The sequence below is a fragment of the Pteropus alecto genome, unplaced genomic scaffold, assembly GCF_000325575.1.
Source record: "Pteropus alecto unplaced genomic scaffold, ASM32557v1 scaffold25, whole genome shotgun sequence".
NCBI lineage: Eukaryota > Metazoa > Chordata > Mammalia > Chiroptera > Pteropodidae > Pteropus > Pteropus alecto.
The window spans coordinates 18,701,246-18,720,902 of record NW_006441955.1 but is presented as its reverse complement, the minus strand read 5'-3'; the positions used below and the strand labels follow the sequence as shown (position 1 = coordinate 18,720,902).

Below are 19,657 nucleotides of genomic sequence, written 5' to 3'. Positions count from 1 at the left end.
TCCCTCTCTCCTTTTCTTAAACATTTATCAAGAACCCAATAAATGCTAGACAATGCTAGCTGGTATGAATAGTATTACTGTATTAATAGTATATTTTAATTACTATTATATATTGAGCACGAATTGCCAGCATATTGGAACTATAAGTACTTTATAGTGCTTCTCATTAAATACTTAAAATAACCTGTCAAAGTAAATAGTTTTATTATTTCCATTTTACAGATGAGAAAATTGAGGGTTATGGATATTAAATGACATCTCCAAGATCATAGCTAGTATGTAAGACGAATTAGAAAAGGAAAAGATTGGAGGCAGAAGATTTATGTGAGAAGTTTTTAATTTTACAGTTGAGAAGGGATGAAGATCTTGACTAGGATGGTATAGTGAATAATTAAGAGAGGAATTATGATTTATATTTCCAAGAATGAAATAAGAGGACTTGCTAATAAGTTGAGTGCAGCAAATTAAGAATTGGAAAGATTTAAGAGTGTGTATAGTGATTCTGTCTTGAAGAGCAGAATGAAGGTGGTGCCCTGATGGAAATGGGGCATTTGGAAAAGGAAATAGGTTTGGAGTTTTGGATAACATTCATTTTGAGTCCATTGCTAAAATCAGTGTACATGTTTCAACCCTCTCTTTATTAGACTTCTCTGAAGTATTTGCTATTGTTGATAATTCAGTTCTTAAGATTTTCATTTCCTTGTTATTTGTTGACTTTGGTCAATTGTTCTTTTCCCCTCTTTCCTCCTTATTTCCTTTGCCTGTTCCTTTTTCTCTACTCACTCCTTGAATATTGATAGACCCCCCTGATGTGGTTCTCATTTTTATAAACTGGCAGAATAATCTCTTCTGTTCTCACAACTCTAACTACATCCCATAGGCTGATGATTTATAAGCATGTATTTGTATCCCAGATAGATCTTCTGAATGGAGACCTATTTAAATGCCTAGTAGGTATCATGTATGTCTCACTTCAAAATTTAGCTTGTCTAAAACTAAACTCATTATTTTCCCTCCAAATCTTCCCTTCCTCTCATTTTCTTTTGGTGAATGACATCATTCGCTCTTCAGCCAGAAAACTGGGAGTTACTTTTGATGTCTTTTCTTGTACTCCATGTTCCTAACTAGAGAACATGTGTGGTCATTTCTGTCTCTCTAATGTCTTATAAGTATTCTTTTTATATTCATATTGTTAATGCCATAATTTATATATTCATTTCTTTCAACTGTACTATCTCAAGTCTCATAAATGATCTTCCTGGACTCCTTCTTACCTGTTTCTTAATTATCACAATTGAAGATAGATTGAACATTGAAAACAAATTTATGAAACCTGCCTTAATTGAAGACATTTTAAAAGTTCTTTGTTGCTTAAAGAGTGAAACCCAAATTTTTTAGCGTGACATGGTTCCTTCTGTGACCTGGCTTTTGCATACTTTTCCAGCCTTTTACTTAACTTGCTATCTTAGATACCCTAATACTAAGTTCTTTGCAATTTTTCAGATGTGCCAGGCTACTTAGCTCTTCAGTCTTTTGTTCACATTGTTTTCACTTCCTGGAATGCCTTTCTTGCACCCTCACACCTGTAGGGCACCTGCTTAGTGTCACTTCCTCCCCTGCTAGGTGACTATTATTTTCATTATGCTTCCACTAAATCTAGTACCATGGAGCTTCTACTGCTTTATTTGTTTATATGATTTCCTAGAGGAAATCCCATAGGCTGATGATTTATAAGCCTATTTCCTAGAGGAAATCATATAAACATACTCCTCAAGGGTATGGAGTTCTTTTAGTTACATTCTTTGGTACCTAATACAACATCAGTACATCCTAGGTTAGAGTTTTGTGAACTCTTTCTGTAAAAGTAGAGATAGTAAATATTTTGATACATACATATATTTGCAGGCCATATGGTCTCTGTGACAACTACTCAATTCTGCTATTATTAAAAGCATAAAAGCAGCCATAGATAATATGTACAAAATGATTATAACTATATTACAGTAAAACTTAGGAAAACAGATGGTGGCCTGGATTTGACCTCCTGGCCATAATTTACCAACCTTTATTCTGGACTCTCATATATTAAATAATTTAATTTCTTGCATATTAAATGATAACAGAATAGCTAACTAGGCAATGGATAAATTGAAAATATGGTCCTGAGAGAGAAGCCAGAGATTAAGTCTAGTATTGTATTAGCTGATGTTAAAGGATTGATATTTAGGGTATATGTGTGTATATTCTATGCCTAAAAAATTATGAAAAAACTAGATTTTGAATAGTAATCCTCAAGGCAAGGAAGGGAATACTTGTTTATTCTAATATGCATAAATAATAACTATTCAATGAATATTTGTTGAATGGATATAATTAACAACAGGTCTTTTTCATTCATGCAGTTAGGAGATGGTTCGTCTATGATTTGTAGAAGAGTTCTGTTCCAAAAGTTTATTTGAAAATAGGTTTGAAACTTAAGGCAAATTTCTTCATATATAGCATTATATGTAGTGTCCTTCCCAAGCTACTATATAAAATCCTAATTGATTTGTAATATATTTGAAGTATATTGTCTAATAGTTCTGTACAATTTGTGCCAGCCCAAATTTTTCTTTAGAAAATTGTGTTCAGAATTAGTTTGGGTTACCAGGACTACATTTTCACCTTAGCATTAATGTCAAGATTTTCCATTCCTTGCTTGTAAGGGTGAAGGAAATGGTGCTTTCTGAGTCTCAAGATATTACTGTGTGTTTGTTTGTTTGTTTGTTTCCCAAAGTCTGATAGATTAAGAAATGGACTAAATCTGGGTGAAGTTTGGTGGTGAAGAATAGAAAATGGGCCTCTTAGGAATGTAGAAATCAGAAAGTATGGGGAATATATGATACTCAAGCCATTATAAGCCCTGTGGACAGTTCTCATTCCCAGACAAATCTCTAGATTCTGTCTTTTTTTTCCTCCCCTATTTTTTTCTCTTTAGACACTGTGGTCCTAAATGTCAGAGAATCACTTTTGTCCTGTTAAAGAATAGAACCTCTTCTTACACCTATTCACTTACACTTCTCTACCTGATCACTTAGTCTTCTGTCCCTGAAGCAAACACAAACCTTTCCTTTTTTTCTCATTTAAAAAATAATTATTGATCAGTTATTATATGCCAGCCCTGGAGAATATGCAAAGAAAGGCTCAAATGATAGTGCTGGGTATTTGGATTAAAAAAGAACTAAAGCAAGATTCATCTATACTTAAAGAAAACAAAACCTTCATATGGGCATTTTGTCTCAGACCTGTCAATTTAATTCTTTAAGTAATCTTTTAATTTGCTCTACGTACTCTTTGTTTCTGCAGTGGGTAATCTAGTATAGTTTCCATAGCGTAATCTAGTATCGTTTCCATAGTGTATCTGTAACAGTGTAAGAGTACTATTAATATATTCATAATTTGTCATAATTCTGACTTCTTTAGATGTATGTAGTTTAAAGTTCTGTAATTGTTTTTCAAATAAGTATAACACCACATTTTTTAGAATCTGTTCTTTTTGTTTTTTGAAATTCATAACATTTTGTTATTTTCATATGTCATAGTAATAACCTTTGAAAACCTAGATTCTTATATTTAATTTTTGCTCCCACCCCAGGAATCAGAGATGGAAACAGAAGAAGAGGTTGACATTTTAATGAGTAGTGATATTTACTCTGCAACTTTATCAACTAAATCAATTTCTTTCACACGTGCCCAAACAGGATGGCTTTTTCGGGAAGATAAAACAGTATGTGCAGATCTAGATTTTTAAACTTTAAAAATTGTTTAGTATTTATTATTGCTATAATAATGTGATGGAAATGTAAGAACAAGTAGCTTACTGAATTGTCTTCAAATAGTTTTTCTGTTCTTCCTTGAATCCAGATAGGTGATTATAATGGTTGGTTATAAAGTTGGAAAATATTATTGCAGAAGCCAGGAGAGAACATTTAGCTCATTTGAATTCTGTGTTGGGAAAGATCCTTGTTTTCAGCTGCCTTGTTATTATTTTACAAGGAACAGTGTCTTCACATGGTTCCATTACATTTCCAATGCTTTATTCCTCAGGAAGATCACAAAGAAGGATACACTTTTGAATTCATTTCTTTGGACCTTTTTCTTTCTACTTTTAGACTTCTAAACTGTTTACTTATCCAGTATCTGTTTCTCACTATTCCATATATGTGACTAAAATTAAATATGCTTACATTTATACAAGACTGTCATTAACTTAAATCTTGGTGGAGGTTTCCACTTAGTGAATTGTAAATTTTTTACATAATTACCATTTCATCTGACAGCCAGAGATTATACATCTGTTCAAAATATATTCAAAAAAATTTTAGACATACAAAAAAAGCATTTTATAAAATTTTAAAGTCAAGAATGAGTAACCACATCAGGTAAGGGCCAGGATTTACTGGTTTTAAAATTATTTTTTCTTTTATTTCACACAGTAGAAATGAATATATTCTCATTGGAAAAACAAAAGCAGCCTGTATTAGTCAGGGATCTCTAAGAAACAAAATTTCTTTCATATGTATCCATAGTAATATGTAACTTTAGTTATTGATATTTGTTTATAAAGTGTTATATCTATTTTGCAACTGTTTTTAGTATGCCTTAGAAGCTTTTTCTTATTAGCAGTGCTACTTCATTCTTTTCAACAATGGCACAATATTCCATAGTATGAATATATTGTAATTTATCCAGACTCTTATTTTTGGACATTTAGATGAATGGACACACATTTATGTCCAGTTCTCTGCCATTATAAATGATGTTGCGTTTATCATTTTACGTTCTTTTGCAGCATCTGTTGTAGATAACAAGAAATAGAATGGCTGGATTATAGGGAATATACACTTAAAATTTTTATTGTTATAATGATTTACTTTTAGTAAATGCTTTTTCATTATAAGATTTCAAAAACTGATAATTATCACCCTAGTATTTCCCAACCACAGAAAACTCCTCACTATGAGATCTAGGCTCATCCGCTTTTCTCTCTAAGCCTATTTGGCAACAAATAGCATTAAAGGATTCCCAGTTGTGAGATCCTACACTGCAATCCATTTGTTGACTTGAAGTGTTATTTGTTTGTACTCTGTTCTTCTGGACAGCATTAGAAGGATCATTTCAAGAGAAGATAAAAATTGAAGCTGCTATTCATCTAGTGCTACTGCTAAGCAGCTCAAATCTCTTGAACAGCATCTAGGTGATCTTCTTAAAACTTTGACAGGTAAGGAGGGAGTCAGTAATGCTATGGTTCCCATTTTGTAGGTAAAAACAAGTGCAAAGTGCTTTGCTCTCTGGTGGCTGGTAAGGAGGCCACCGAAAGCAGGGTGGACGTGAAAATAACTCTAAACACATAGATTCAAATGCCAGAAAATATCAATAAGATGGAGACCAAGTGATTTGCACGCAGGTAGAAATGGGAATCTTGTTTTCAGTTAATTTATTGGTCATATTTTTGAAGTAAGGTATTTCAGACTCTGATCACCTGTGAGTCTGAAAAAGATAAAGGTTAATGTTGAAGGACAACTTCATTGAAAGGAAACCATAACTCTTTTTTTGATGTCCTTTATACTTCTTGAATTTTCCTGTCTCCAATCCATAATGCAAACACTTAATTGTATTGGAGAGCAAGATTACTCTGTCATTCTCTCTTTGTTGAAAGCAGCAAGCAATTGTAACTTGAAGTTTGATCCTGTTATAGAATAGAATATTGGAGCAGGTAATTAATTCTAGTTGTACTAGAGATTTCTATGTGACTTGGACTATTTCTTTTTATTCCACTTTCTTTTCTATCTATAAAATGGGAACAGTAATTATCCCTGACCCCTCCTTGTTACTCTGATATTTGTCAGCTAAGTAAAGTTTTCAGATAGCTTTATGCTACTTGGGAGTAGATTCTAAAGGAATACTATGTGGTATTTTTATTTAGATTTAATTCATTTGCAGATTAACTTCCATACATCTTGTGTGTTTTAAATTTTTCTTTACAAATTTGAAATGTGTAATTTCATATTTTTTTTAACTTAATAGCATAAGATAATTTGATAATTTCAAATACCAAAGGGATATTTGTTTTCATCTTAATGTTACATGTTTATGTGAAAACATGTATATGTATATTACTTTAAAACTTTTAATCTAAGGCAACTTTAATTTCTTATTATTTTGAAATATTTAATTTTGTTTTAGGAAAGAGTAGGAAACTTTTTGGCAGATTTTTATCTGGTGAATGGACTTGTTTTAGAATCAAGAAAAAGAAGAGAACATCTCAGTGAAGAAGATATTCTTCGAAATAAGGCCATTATGGAGAGTTTGAGTAAAGGTGGAAACATAATGGAACAGAATTTTGAGGTATAATTTGCACTTCTAATTTATAAGGTTCTAAAGAAGGGGCAGAGTTCATTCCTGTCATCCAGTGAGTTTATATAAGTACATTCAAATTTTATTTACTATATACACCTTTTGTTTTTCTTTGATATAGCCTTTGGTGATTTTTTTGTGAAGCTGTTCTATTCTTGGTCTTTGAGTCTTTGCTAACAAATAGATTAAATCATTTTATAAGCATGAAAACCAATGTTAATTTTTAATACATGTCCCTTTGCATGTATTCTGAAATCATCTGCTGCTTTTGAAATCACCTCAGCTAAAGGTCCACTTACTTTATGAGTCATTTTTAGGCTATACCTTCCCATAAATATTTATTAGGCATGTGTTTAATGAAAGCATACTATATGCAAAGAATTATGCGACTGTAGTGAAATGGAGATGGGGGGATTAGGAAATACAAAGGTATATGAAAATGTTAACTGCCTCTACAGTCTTATTCCTTAATAAGATGAATTGGACGAGTTCTTAAATTTATTTTTTATTTTGACAAATTTACTTATTTAGTTTGTTTATTTATTTAATGAACTTATTTGAGCCAAACTGATGACTTTCTGTGGAGCAAGATCGCAATTTTAACAATTTTAGAGTTACAAAAAGTTCTACAATAGTACAAAGACTTTCTGGATATCCTTCATGAAGATTCCCCAAATGTTAACATTTACTAAATTTTAAAGCGGTGTTTTCAAATTGCAGGAGAGTGACCCCTTACTAGCTTACGAAATCAATTTAGTGAGCTGTGACCACCTTTTTTTTTTAAAAAAAAAAAAAATAGATTCTAAATAATTAGGTAATAGAGAAAAACCAGAGCACGTCACACACAGTATGGATCATTATTACTTTATGAAACAATAGTTTCAGGGTGTATGTGTTATGTAAATATGCATATGTCTGAGTGCTGGGTGGTGGTGTAAAATGTAAATCACAGTGGCAAAAAAGATTAAAAGCTTCCATGAGGAGGCTTAAATTCTTTGAATGTTTAGTCTCTCCCCTGTGATATTGTGCCAGATTATGTTTTAGGGATAGACAGATTTTCAGACTATTATGCCAGTTTCCAACTAATTCATGGTAATACCATGTGTGCCATATTTTAATGTGCCATAATTTAATGTTTAAATATCTTAATGTTTAGAAAGCTCATGTATTGTGTGAATCAGCCATAATTTGGTTAAATAAATACAGAAGATAAAGTGTTTAAGAATCCCCATTAAATATTTAAGTTAAAATTGTGATCATACCAGTTTAGTGTGATACTCTTTGCCAGATACTCTTTGCACTTCTCATTTTTCTTGTGGTTTTGGGATAAAGTGGAGCTTCACCAGACTTTGTTTTTCAGAAGCCTCCTAGTGTTTACTGATATCTTGATCACTAGAAGACATAGGATATGATATGCTTGTCATTGTACTTACAGTAGAATGCCATAGTATTGTCACATGCCATAGTATTATGTGTAATATCCCATTTTATGTCTTAAATTTGGCTGATTATAAGAGATTCTAAAATAATAATAACTTAAACAAGATAGAAGTTTATTTTTTTCATGTAAAAATCTGAGTTTGTGAGGTTTCTTTGCTCTGTGGGTTAATCTTAGACCTAGCCTTTTTGTCTTATTTCTCTACCATTCCTAAGATGTGGTCCTCATCTACATGGTATAAGATGGTTTATTACCTGTTTAGTATTCCAACAATTAGGAGTAGTAATTCTTAGCAGTATTTAGGAAAGAGCGGACATGCCTGTTCTGTTTGAAAACCCTGTTAGAAGTTGCACATATCCCATTGGTTAGAACTTAGCCACATGGTAACACTTAGCTAGCTGCAATGGGTGGCTAGTTTTTCATTAACTAGTAAGTTATGTATCCACCCAAAAATTTGGAAGGGAAGTTCTTTTTTACAACAGGGAACAAGAAGATAGATATCTAGTAGACAGCTAGTAGCCTTTAACATCTTATCAGTGGATACATACCTGATGCTTCAGTTACCACATAAACATTAGTACTTACCCAATATATACCTTCAGTTCTGACCTTTCTCCTGATCACCAGATCCATATTGCTTTTGCCAACTCCACTTGGATAAACATAGGTATCTAAATTTGGTATGTTTAATTTTTTTTTAATTTGTTTTTCAGTTACAGTTTACATACAATATTATATTAGTTTTAGGTGTACAACATAGTGATTAGGTATTTTTATATTTTACTAAGTGCCTGCCCCGATAAGTCTAGTACCCACATGACACCACACACAGTTATAATATTATTGACTATATTCCCTATGCTGTACTTTACATCTTATGACTATTTTTATAACTGGCAATTTTTTAATTCCTTTTGCCTTTTTCACTATGCTCCTGTCTGGTGACCATCAGTTCGTTCTCTGTATCTGAATTTGTCTGTTTTGTTTGTTTGTCTTTTAGATTCCACATACAAGTGAAACTATATGTTATTTGTCTTTTTCTGTCTGACTTATTTCACTTATCATAATAACCCTCTAGGTCCATCCATTATTGTCACAAAATTTGGTAAATTTGATTAAACAATTTCTTTCTTTTTTATTCCAGTCTTCTCTGTCTTGAGTGGTTGCACCATTATCAACTACTATTACCCAAACCAGCAACCTGAAATTTGTTTTTAGATTTCTTAGCTTTCCTTACTCCTATGTCTCATCAATCACAAAATCCTAAAGACCTCTTGAATCTATTTCTCTCCTTCCATTTTGAAACATCCTGCCCTTATCATTTCTCATTTGGATTACGAAGATAGCTTCCTAACTTAACATACCGCTGCCATAGTGATTTCCTTGAAATAGATTGAACTATGTAATTGCCTATGCTCTAGAAATAAAATGTACAGAGTACTTACTATGTATCAGGTGCTGTTTTAAGCACTCTATAGTTAACAAACCATTTTTATCCTCACAACAACCCTGTGAGGTTTATATAATTGACTAAACTGAGACATAAGAACTTGAATAATTTGTCTGAAGTCAGCTAGTAATTGGCAAAGCCAGAATTTGATCAGTCTGGCTCCAAACTTTGTGTTTTAAAAACTACATATATTGCTCAAAATATTTGTCTATTGTTTCCTGAGTAAAATACAATCTATTGCATAAAACCCTTTCAAACTACTTCCTTCTTTGTCTTGCCCATTTACTCTTATATTTTACTAGTTTCTCTTGATGTAGTCTGCTCATACTAACAGGACACTGCACTTGCAGTTTCCCAGCACAGCATGCTTTTTCTCACCATTGTCCTTTCCTTAGTCTCCTTAAACTGGTCCTTTAGACCTCTCCACTCAAGAACCACCATTATTGGCACACCTTTTTGGCTACCCCAGTCAGAATCAGAAACTCCTTCTCTGCTTTTAAGCTATCATCTAGATCCCTATATCATAGTCCCCATTGCTCTGGATTATAATGATCTACTTTCTGTGTGTCTCTGTAAGCCACTCAAGGATGAAATGTCCTCTTTCATATTGGTCGATGCTCAAAAGCTGTATGTTTTCTTCTCACATCGTTCTGTTGCTACTCAAACATCATCAATGACTTCTAACCAACAAAAACAGAATCTGTAGTCTTTTTTCAGGCTTTTTCTCTTTAAAGTCTCTGTATTATGATATTGAAACAATCTTTTCTTTCGGCCTCTTTTCTGTCCTCTTTCTTGCCCCCTCCCAATGTATGTGGTTGTTAAGATCAGTCATCAGCCCTTTATTTTCTTATTTTTCATCTAGTCAGAGAATTCCTAAATCTTTATCTCTTAACTCCAATTTCTTTTTCTTTTTGTAACTGCCCTCCGGGAATTTCCCAGTGTCTAATAGTTCCTGTTATTTCCTGAGTCCTTTATTCTGTGCCAGGTAGTATGTTCTTTTCATACATTAGCTCCTTGAATTCTTAACTGTGAGGTAGGTGTTCATACTCCCATTTTGCAGATGAGTTAAATTGACATTATAGAGAGTAACTTGCCTAAATTCACCATTGCCAGGTAGTGGAGCTGGGATTCCAACTGAATTTTATGTCTTCAGAATTCTTGATTTTACAACTCTAATATTCCGCTAACATCTTAGACTCTTTATATCCAAAACTGTACTCAGAATGGGACCCTCTTCTAGTGTTACTATTTATCTTGTTACATCAGTTTTCATGTATTATCCTATTGTTCCACAGTTTGTCTTATTAATTTTTCCTTAGCAGATGTCAGTTTCTATTGCCACTGCCTAGTTTCGTATTGCCAGTTCATCCTATAATGATTCAAATTCATATTTAACAAAGACAAGGTGTAAATTTTAAAATCTGACATGATCTTTTACCATTGTTGTTGATTCCCTTTTTGAATTTTCCTCCCTAGTTCAAATCAATCTGTTTACTTGTGTTTTTCGTCATGAATTCTCCCTGTCTAAATACTCTTTTTGTTTTACTTTCATTTAAATTTGAGGCCCAACCCCCTTTGCTGAATTTATTATCCATCTCTTTTCTGAAGTCCTATGCTACTTTTTTGTAAGCTCATTTGGACTTTAATCATAATATTTTGTATTTCTGATTAACTGTTTATGTCTATTTTTTTCTTTCCAACTCTAAATTGTAAACTCCTTAAAGTTTGTAGTTCCCATGTTCACCATCTAGCATGATGCTAGTAACATTTTAGATGTTTAAAACATTGAGTGAATGGATTTTATTACTTTGATACTTATCTTCTTACCTGAGATTTAGAAAAAAATTGATAATATTACTAGAACTTAAATCACCATCGAACTATCTCAGAAATAAATCTCTTAAAGCATTGTATTGAAGAGATTAAGTAGTTCAGTAGTTTAAAGTTTATTTTGTTTTTAAAAGTATTTTTAAAAGTAAGACATTTTTTCTTCCTCCCTCCCTCTGTATCCCTTTCTCTATGTCTCTCTCTGTTTCTGTCTCTGTCTCTCCCTCTTTCTCTCTTTCTTTTTAATTTTTTGGCAGCCGATACGAAGACAGTCTCTTACTCCTCCTCCTCAGAACACTATTACATGGGAAGAATATATATCTGCTGAAAATGGAAAGTAAGTGGGTTTTTGTCTTATTTCGTTTATATATTCGTTAGTTTTTAAAAAATAACAATTTGTAAAAACGTGAATATTGAGGTGTAAAATTGTTTTAGAATTAGTAGTAGTTTTATCTGAAGCAGTTCTTTTAACTTTTAAAAATATAGATAAGGCATGATGAGGGACAAGTATCCCCAATTATGAACACTTTTTGAATAAGTTATAGAACCTTCATTTTACATCCCTGCTGCCTATTTACACATACCAAAAAACCTACAGGCCATTGTTCTAAGGAAATATAATGTGAGGAATTGCCCAGTACAGTTTCTTATTTAAATTTTTCCATTTTATGACGAACTTTTATATTCTGTTATTATTCTGAGTCTTTAGCATGGTGTATAAGGCCATTCACTATTTATATACTTTTTGACTTTCCAAACTCCTATCAGTGTCCTTTTGTTTTAGCCTGTGTCAGACTACTACTTACCATAGTCTGACACAGGCATTTGCTTAATATTATCTTACTAATATTTAGTAGAGTACCTAGCATATAGTTTGCATTCACTAAATATTATTGAATAAGAGAATGATGAATGATAAATATTTTGAATAAGTCAATAAATAAAACTTTTTTCTGGACAGCCATGTGAAAGAAAGTAAAATCCTTTGTAAAAAATTATTTAATTTTGGCAGAGAATAAAATATTACCTACCTCCATGCTTAGGAAGAAGTTGTAATGATTATTTTTGTATTGAAAGGTTTATTATACTTTCTAACGTCTCCAAAATGTTTTCATCTTACAATATTCTATAGTTAATGTGAAATTCTTTATTCCTCACATCCTTTCTTATTGGTCAGGGCTGAGAACTGTAGATAGTAAAAGAGATTGAATTAAATTAGTGATTTTAAAGATATACAATGATATTTTAAAGTTATTTTTAGTGATTTCCTTTATGCCGAAAATGTGATTATTAAACTTATATTCAATATGAAATTTTTCAAGTTTTGGTTATTTCTTCTGAACTTTTATACATTGCTATTTTCTTTTTTGTTGTTACCCTTACCTTATTTCTTATACATATCTCATTTCCTTTTAGCATAATTTTATTTCTATATTCAGAGAACTATTGAAAGAAAAATTAAAATATTAATGTCATTGGAAGATGACAGATTCTTCTTAGGGAGATGATAGCATGTGGCAAAAGTTTTCTAATATTTTTCTTTTTTCCATTTTAGAGCTCCTCATCTGGGTAGAGAACTGGTGTGCAAAGAGAGTAAGAAAACATTTAAAGCCACGATAGCCATGAGCCAGGAATTTCCTTTGAGAATTGAGTTGTAAGTTTGTTACTAACTATACAAATTATGAAGAAAGCTATTAAACTCTAAAGGCTGTAATAATATTTGCATCTGAGTAGTGCATTTGAGGCCTTTGAAATGCAAAAGCAAGTAGCCATTGATTTGATACTGTGTGCACCCTTCTAGATATTTTCTAGTTCACCAAATATTAACATTTTTATTACTTTAACCAGAACTAGATCAATGTTTGAACAGTTATTTTAATTATAAAAATAATACATGAATACATATTATAAAAGATTAAACAGCATGGGATTTTATAGAATAGAAATAACAATTTCACTTTACCAATAGATAGTAGGCGAATAACTGGTGTATTTTTATGTAAATTTTTCTCTGTGTTTTGGCTTTTTTATAAAAATGCTGTAGTCTACTTTTTGTTCTGTGAGTTCCTTTTTTTTTTCCTTTTAAAAGTGAGTGTATCTGGTAGTTCTTAGCAATAATTGCTTTTTAATCTATCTTTTTCTTCTTTCCTTGGTATTTTGTGGTATTGTATTATCATTTATTTTATCATCCCCCTGCTGATAAACATTTTGATTGTAGTTTGTCCCCATTATAAACAGTATTGCAGTGGACATCTTTCAAACCTGTACTTATCAAATTCTCATTTAAAAAATTCAGTTTGGAGAGATAGGTAGAACAGGAGGTGGGTAGTTAGAGCTGACTCTGACAGAACTATAGCTTCAGGCTCCTCACTAAAGTAGGGGATGAATGGGAGCCCCAGGCTATTTTCCCTTCATTGTTCCTTGCCTACTAATCTAGCCTAATACATTAAAACAAAATTTTTCATAGAAGAGAGCATGACCTCCATTTTTCTACAAAGTCTGTACATGTCTCACATTCCCCAACAGCCAAACTTTAGAAGAGTAGATAGAATGTGTTATATAGCCCTCAAGCTATTGATCAGAGAAGAAGAGAGAGAGATAGTTCCCAGATGTGGGAAGGGAGTTAGCCATACATACAGATCTGCACAATTCATCCTATCTTGGACCAAATTGACTCAAAGATGCACCAGTTTTATATTCTAATAAATAAGGGAAACGAGGCTGATTATAAGATGCTGTCAATTTTACGAGTTATCCCAGTTTCAGAGACATTAATATGTGAAAAAAATGGGTATATTAGAACTTATAAATGTGGCATTTATAACTATTTCCCCTAAAAAAAAAGTAAAATAAGGAACATAGCATGTAAAAGCCAAACAGTTCATTCCAGAGTAAAACATAAGTCAAAGAACAGAAAATTCCATGTAAATGCTATAGAAAAACATTGAAAAAATGAAATGAATAAATTGAATTAATCTAAGATGAGATGATAAGACAACAGAATGAAATGAAAAGGAGATTGTAAAGCTAAGGAAATAAGCACTAAATAACACTATTGCAAAGCAAATACATTAGAAACAACAATGAACAGAGAGACATGTGGCAGAAAATTAAAGTTTGGTAGCTTATAGTAAATGCAGTGAAAGAAGAGGTTAAAGTAGTCAAGAGAAGTGAAGTAGTGTTTATGGAGAGAATGATGATTCAACATAAGGATCATTGGTGTTTACTTATATAGAAAGCCTCCAAAATGTAACCAATGTAGTATTCTAAATATGTAGAAGAGAATTTCTCTGTAAGGAAGAATTGGATCTATAGCATAACATTAGGCTCCAAGAAAAAGTGATGAGAATGATTAGTAACAATAATATCTTGATTAAGCTATTTGACATCAATCGTTAATATAGAAGTCTAAAGGTATTCAGGTAGAAAAGAGGTAAAAAACAGCCTGGCCTTACATTTTTTCGCATCTTAACATTTCAGAGGCAAAGAAAATATGATCTGATAGTATTTCTAGCTAAAATGTCATTTACATATCAAGGCAATTGTAACAGGCAAAGAAGAATTTCAATAAAACAGCCATGGGCCCTTTTAGAAAGAAAAATGCTACCACTTGAAAATGAAATTCATCCAACTGAAAGATGAAAGGAGAAGTTATCAGCATAATGACTAGTATAATACTGAAGGCTAGTAGACATTATGAAATTGTATTTCAGAGGGAAAGAAATATAAACGGAAATTTTATGCCGGCTAAATTTCCCTTTAAATATGCAGAAAAAGAAACACTCATTTGTCAAATCTGCAAGAAATCAAGGAATATTAAATACATAAGAGCCCTTTGCACACACACACACAAATAACAGTAAAATTCAGCCACCCATTGAGTCTAAATTAAAGAACTTGGGAATATGTAAACTTCAGGAAGAAGATAGGTGTAAGCCTTGAATCCATTTAAATATAGACCTAAAATCAAACAACTGTGGAAATTATGGCTGCACAATAAGATGTAAAAGTTATAAACCTTGACATGGTAAAAAGAATAATAAAAGCAAAAAATTCAGGCGGAAGAATGAAGTATCTTTTCCTCATCTTTAATATCTAGAAGTCAGTAATAGTCATTTTGAAGGACACAAATCCATTTGAAGAATGAAAACATTTTTTTCTCCTTCCATTTTTAAGATTATTGAATGTTTTGGAAGTAATAGCTCCCTTCAAGCACTTTAACAAGCTTAGAGAATTTGTTCAGATGAAGCTTCCTCCAGGTTTTCCTGTAAAACTAGGTAAGAAAAATTACTTGTATTTTCTGTGTCTATTAGAAATATGGAGCTGTTTATTAACATTTAATAAGAAATATGTTTTGAAGGAAAATGGATTTCCTAGTTGCTAAAATTTTTTAGTTTTCTGTAATTACATGGTTCGATGTTCACGTTTTGTCAAATATATAAAGTGCCCAATGAAAGTTCAAATTCTGTTTGATTTAAATTAAGTGTACAGGATATGCAAATACTTCATACAAGAGGGTGTGGTTAAACTCATTATGCACTGTGATAATGTTTTTAAAGTTGTTATATAGGGAGATTGGATTTTAGCCTAAGTTTTTAGCAGACTCTTGAATTTCTGAACAGTGGGGTTATTTCTGCAGTCAACAGTCACTATTGATAAAGTAATACTCATGTATGCTATTTCATTCTTAAATATTTAAACTTTGTCTTAAATGATCTTTATAAACAGTAAACTCTCATATTTGTACATATTTATCCTCTTAGCTATATCAGAAAACTGGGAACAAGAGACTATTAAAAGGTTCTTTAGGAGTTTTGGCTTAAATTTAGCATTAATTTAAGCTTCAGGAAAGCCTTCAATACCATCCATCAATCCAGCCACCAAATATTTAATCAGTGCTTGTTGTGTGCCACATGTTTTTTGGGGGACGAAAGACAGTAAAAGTAAAAGTCCCTGCCTTCTTGATGTTTACATTCTGGTGAGTGAGGAAAATTAGCATATAGTAAATGTAATCTTTATGTGATTTCCGAAATATGTATTTTATCTTGCTTCATTCAATAATATTCAATATATATATATCAATATTCCCATAACTAAAAACTGTAATCCTTATGTTAATTTCTACATTAAATTTTTTTAATAAGAATATTTCTAGGTTTGTAACAGTCAAACTTAATTTACTGTATGCCTTTTTCTAGCTTCATCGAATTATTCAGAGTTTAAGGAAGATTTAGTTTATTTTTTAGATGAAATCCCTGAGGTACATAAGTTTATGTGATTTGTAGGCATCAGAACCCAGATTTTATAATTTGTATTCTTTCTAATAACTCGTATTAGGAATAAAAGTAAATTTTGGCTATTTTTAATGTCAGATTTCACTCATAATTTCAGCCAAAAATGAACTTTATATAGAATATTAGGCTGTGGTGGCATGATATTAATCTGGTTCTGATGAGACTATTTTTATCCCATATATTTAAGTGATGTACTTTTTCAGTGTTTCAAAACAAAACAGTATCCATGTATTTTATTTGTTAGAATGGAAATAAATCATCTCAGAGTCAGAATAATATATACACTATAATCTGAATAAAAGATATTAGAATGCAAAAAGTACACATGGAGCTGTCCCTTTACCCCAAGAATAAGAAGAAAGGACTAGTGGAATCTGGTATTATAGTTTAAGATTGGGAAGCAATGGGAACTTGAGTTTCTGATGTAATTCTTGATGCCTTGGTATGTTTCTCGCCTCACCAATAACCAAATCCTTCCCCAAAACACCACACTCAATAATAAACATGTTAGACTTTTTCTGGTGCTTGAAAAATGTTTTTTTACATTTTAAGAAGTATGAATATCTCTACTAGTATTTTATTGTTTATAAATAAACATTTCATTTAACAATGTTGTCCATTGATTGTCCTCTCTAGATATACCTGTGTTTCCTACAATCACAGCCACTGTGACTTTTCAGGAGTTTCGATATGATGAATTTGATGGCTCCATCTTTGCTATACCTGATGACTACAAGGAGGACCCAAGCCGTTTTCCTGATCTTTGACAGAATGGAAAATGATGCCATCTATCCGAGGAGAGCAAGAGAATGCAGAGACCCAAGAAGTGAATCCAAATAGAAGGGACAAATGCTTTCAGTGAAGAAAAGGGAATTATATTGAATTGACACATCAGTAATAGAATAATAGTGAAATGGGCCTCTAATAAGAATTTCAGCAAGTTTCTTGATGTGCCATTTTCAGTCTTTTTAAAAATATACATTAATTATAGTGTAATAGTTTGACACTTTAATGATCCTAAGTACTTCTTATGTAAAACAGCTATGAGTGCTGTGATTTGTTTTTAAAAATTTTTACACTTGTTGAAATATATATGCATATAAATATATCTATATCTATAGCTATATCTAAAACACTCCTGGACCATTAACATAAATGTCTTAAGAGATATGAAGCCCTTTTAAACTTGTCATCTTATATTCAAGGTGACATTTATAAATATTCCTTCAAGCTTTGTTTTCATAAAATGTAAACTATGTAACATTATATATAGTTCAGTAATTTGAATGTTTGTTCAATATAATGAACTAGAAGGAATGCAGTTTTCTATAGATGAATGAACCAAATGGTACCCCTTAAACAATTGCATTTATATGTTGCAATACATTTCAGAAGGAGCGTTCACTCTGCAGGGAATAAGGTACCTCCTTTAGCACCTTAGTGCAATTCATTGTGGTGCTATTTGTTTTTACCTGAATTCTTTCTTCAATGGGAAATGTTTGTTACTAACCTTCCTGTCATAGAACCTCTTTTTTTTTTTTTCTAAACTTGAGTTTAAAAGTCTTTTTTGTGTTCATGATAAAGTATGGTTAGCATGCTTAAAGATATTCCTCTTCCAAATCTCAGCACTTTAAAAAAAATTCCAAAATTTTAAACTTGCTTCCTAATAAGTGCACATTGTTCTGATTGTTTGTTTTTAGTGGAATATGGATGCATTCGTGTCAGTTTTAAACAACAACCCACATATTTTGGACATCCCTACATATTTAATGCTTTCAAAGTAAGATAAAAACATTTATATACTAACAAAATATATTTGTTATTAGTTAAATTCCAGAAACATACATAAAATTGACAGTTCCTACTGTTTATTTTTTTAAGTCACAAGAAAATATTTATTGGTTTTAATTATCTCCAAAGTATTAAAATCATAAATTACTCATTTTTGCACTTAAAATTTTTCATATTTATTCCAAGATGGTTTGATGGTCCAAGAATGAAAATAAATTAGGGAGAATAATGTATAACAGTCATAAAATGTTATGTGTATTAAATACCTTAGCTTAAGAAATGTTTTTTAAACGTATCCTGATAAATGTATCAGAATGCATCTGTCAGGTTTTTTAGAGTAACCATTAGTTTAACTTTTTCCAGGATTTTAAATAATATGAATTAGTTTAGAGACCTTTATGGAAGAGATGATTATTTACAAATCCAAAGCATCAATCATAGGAAAATTTTTATAATAAACATCTTGAAAGCTGCATCTTCCATGCTGATACATACTACATTACATACGTTGACATTTTATTAAATACACTTTATAATGAAGAGTAATCAAAGTTAAAAATTCAAAGACCAATTACTACCTTATGTGGGTCTGTTGAATTTTGTGGGAATTGTTGGTAAACCCAGACTAGGTTTATTGAATAGAAGTTGATCCCTGTTATTTTGGGAATGCTTATAGATCAAGTGACTTAGAGGTTGAATTATCTTGTCAGTGATTATAGGAGGCTTGAGACACTGAATGGCAGTGGTTACTGTTGCTTTTATGCTCTCTTCCTTTGTGGGAATATGGTATACTTTTAGTAATATACTATAGATTTTTTTCATAAGTACAGACAGTGAGGGGAAAACGGTAAATTTCAGCTTGGGATTTATCAATTTTTTAAAAGCTGTGAATATTTTGCTGGGGTACACTGGAAGTAGGAAGACTACTGAAAACTTTTGCACTGGGATTTTGTTTTTTAACTTTTCTTTCATAAAGAATAGTAGAGATTATCCATTCCATATGTCTTTTATCTGATCACAAGGGACAAGCAAATGTCAGTATCTCTTATGGTAAAAACAAGGAGTTATTATTGCAAATAAACTTTTTCACATTATTAGATGTTTCATAATGTGCCTTTTAATCCAATTAATGAAGCTGTATGCTGTGTTTCAAGTAAATCAAAACACCATATATTTTAATCTCACATGAAAACCTAGATTTTATAATGTAGGTTCATAAAATTCTATATGCCTGCTATCTGTGATTGAAGAAACTTTAAACTTAGGGGACTATAAAATCATCACCTTCAATAGCTATTTAGAAATGCTCACTATTCCTGCCACCAGTATGGTATCAGAAGATATGATTCTTGTCTTCAAAAAAACACACACAATTTCCTAGAGACAACTTACCTGTCTGTAGACAGTCATATAAAAAGAATTGTCAGATTTCATAAAAAGGAAGCATCAAGGAGCTACTCT

At 31.7% G+C, this 19,657-nt stretch overlaps 1 protein-coding gene across 2 annotated transcripts in view; it reads left to right on the top strand.

Annotated features, from left to right (window-relative positions):
- Nucleotides 1-19,290, top strand: part of ANKRD13C (ankyrin repeat domain 13C) — a 73,009-nt gene extending 53,719 nt beyond the window's left edge. For both annotated transcript variants that reach the window (XM_006919318.3, XM_025051885.1), the window contains 6 exons: nucleotides 3,635-3,766; nucleotides 6,226-6,387; nucleotides 11,369-11,448; nucleotides 12,667-12,765; nucleotides 15,288-15,388; nucleotides 17,042-19,290. In XM_006919318.3, coding sequence (XP_006919380.1) covers nucleotides 3,635-3,766; nucleotides 6,226-6,387; nucleotides 11,369-11,448; nucleotides 12,667-12,765; nucleotides 15,288-15,388; nucleotides 17,042-17,172 — 705 coding nt within the window. In that variant the 3' untranslated portion in view covers nucleotides 17,173-19,290. The remainder of the gene's footprint in view (nucleotides 1-3,634; nucleotides 3,767-6,225; nucleotides 6,388-11,368; nucleotides 11,449-12,666; nucleotides 12,766-15,287; nucleotides 15,389-17,041) is intronic.
- The last annotated feature ends 367 nt before the right edge of the window (nucleotides 19,291-19,657 follow it).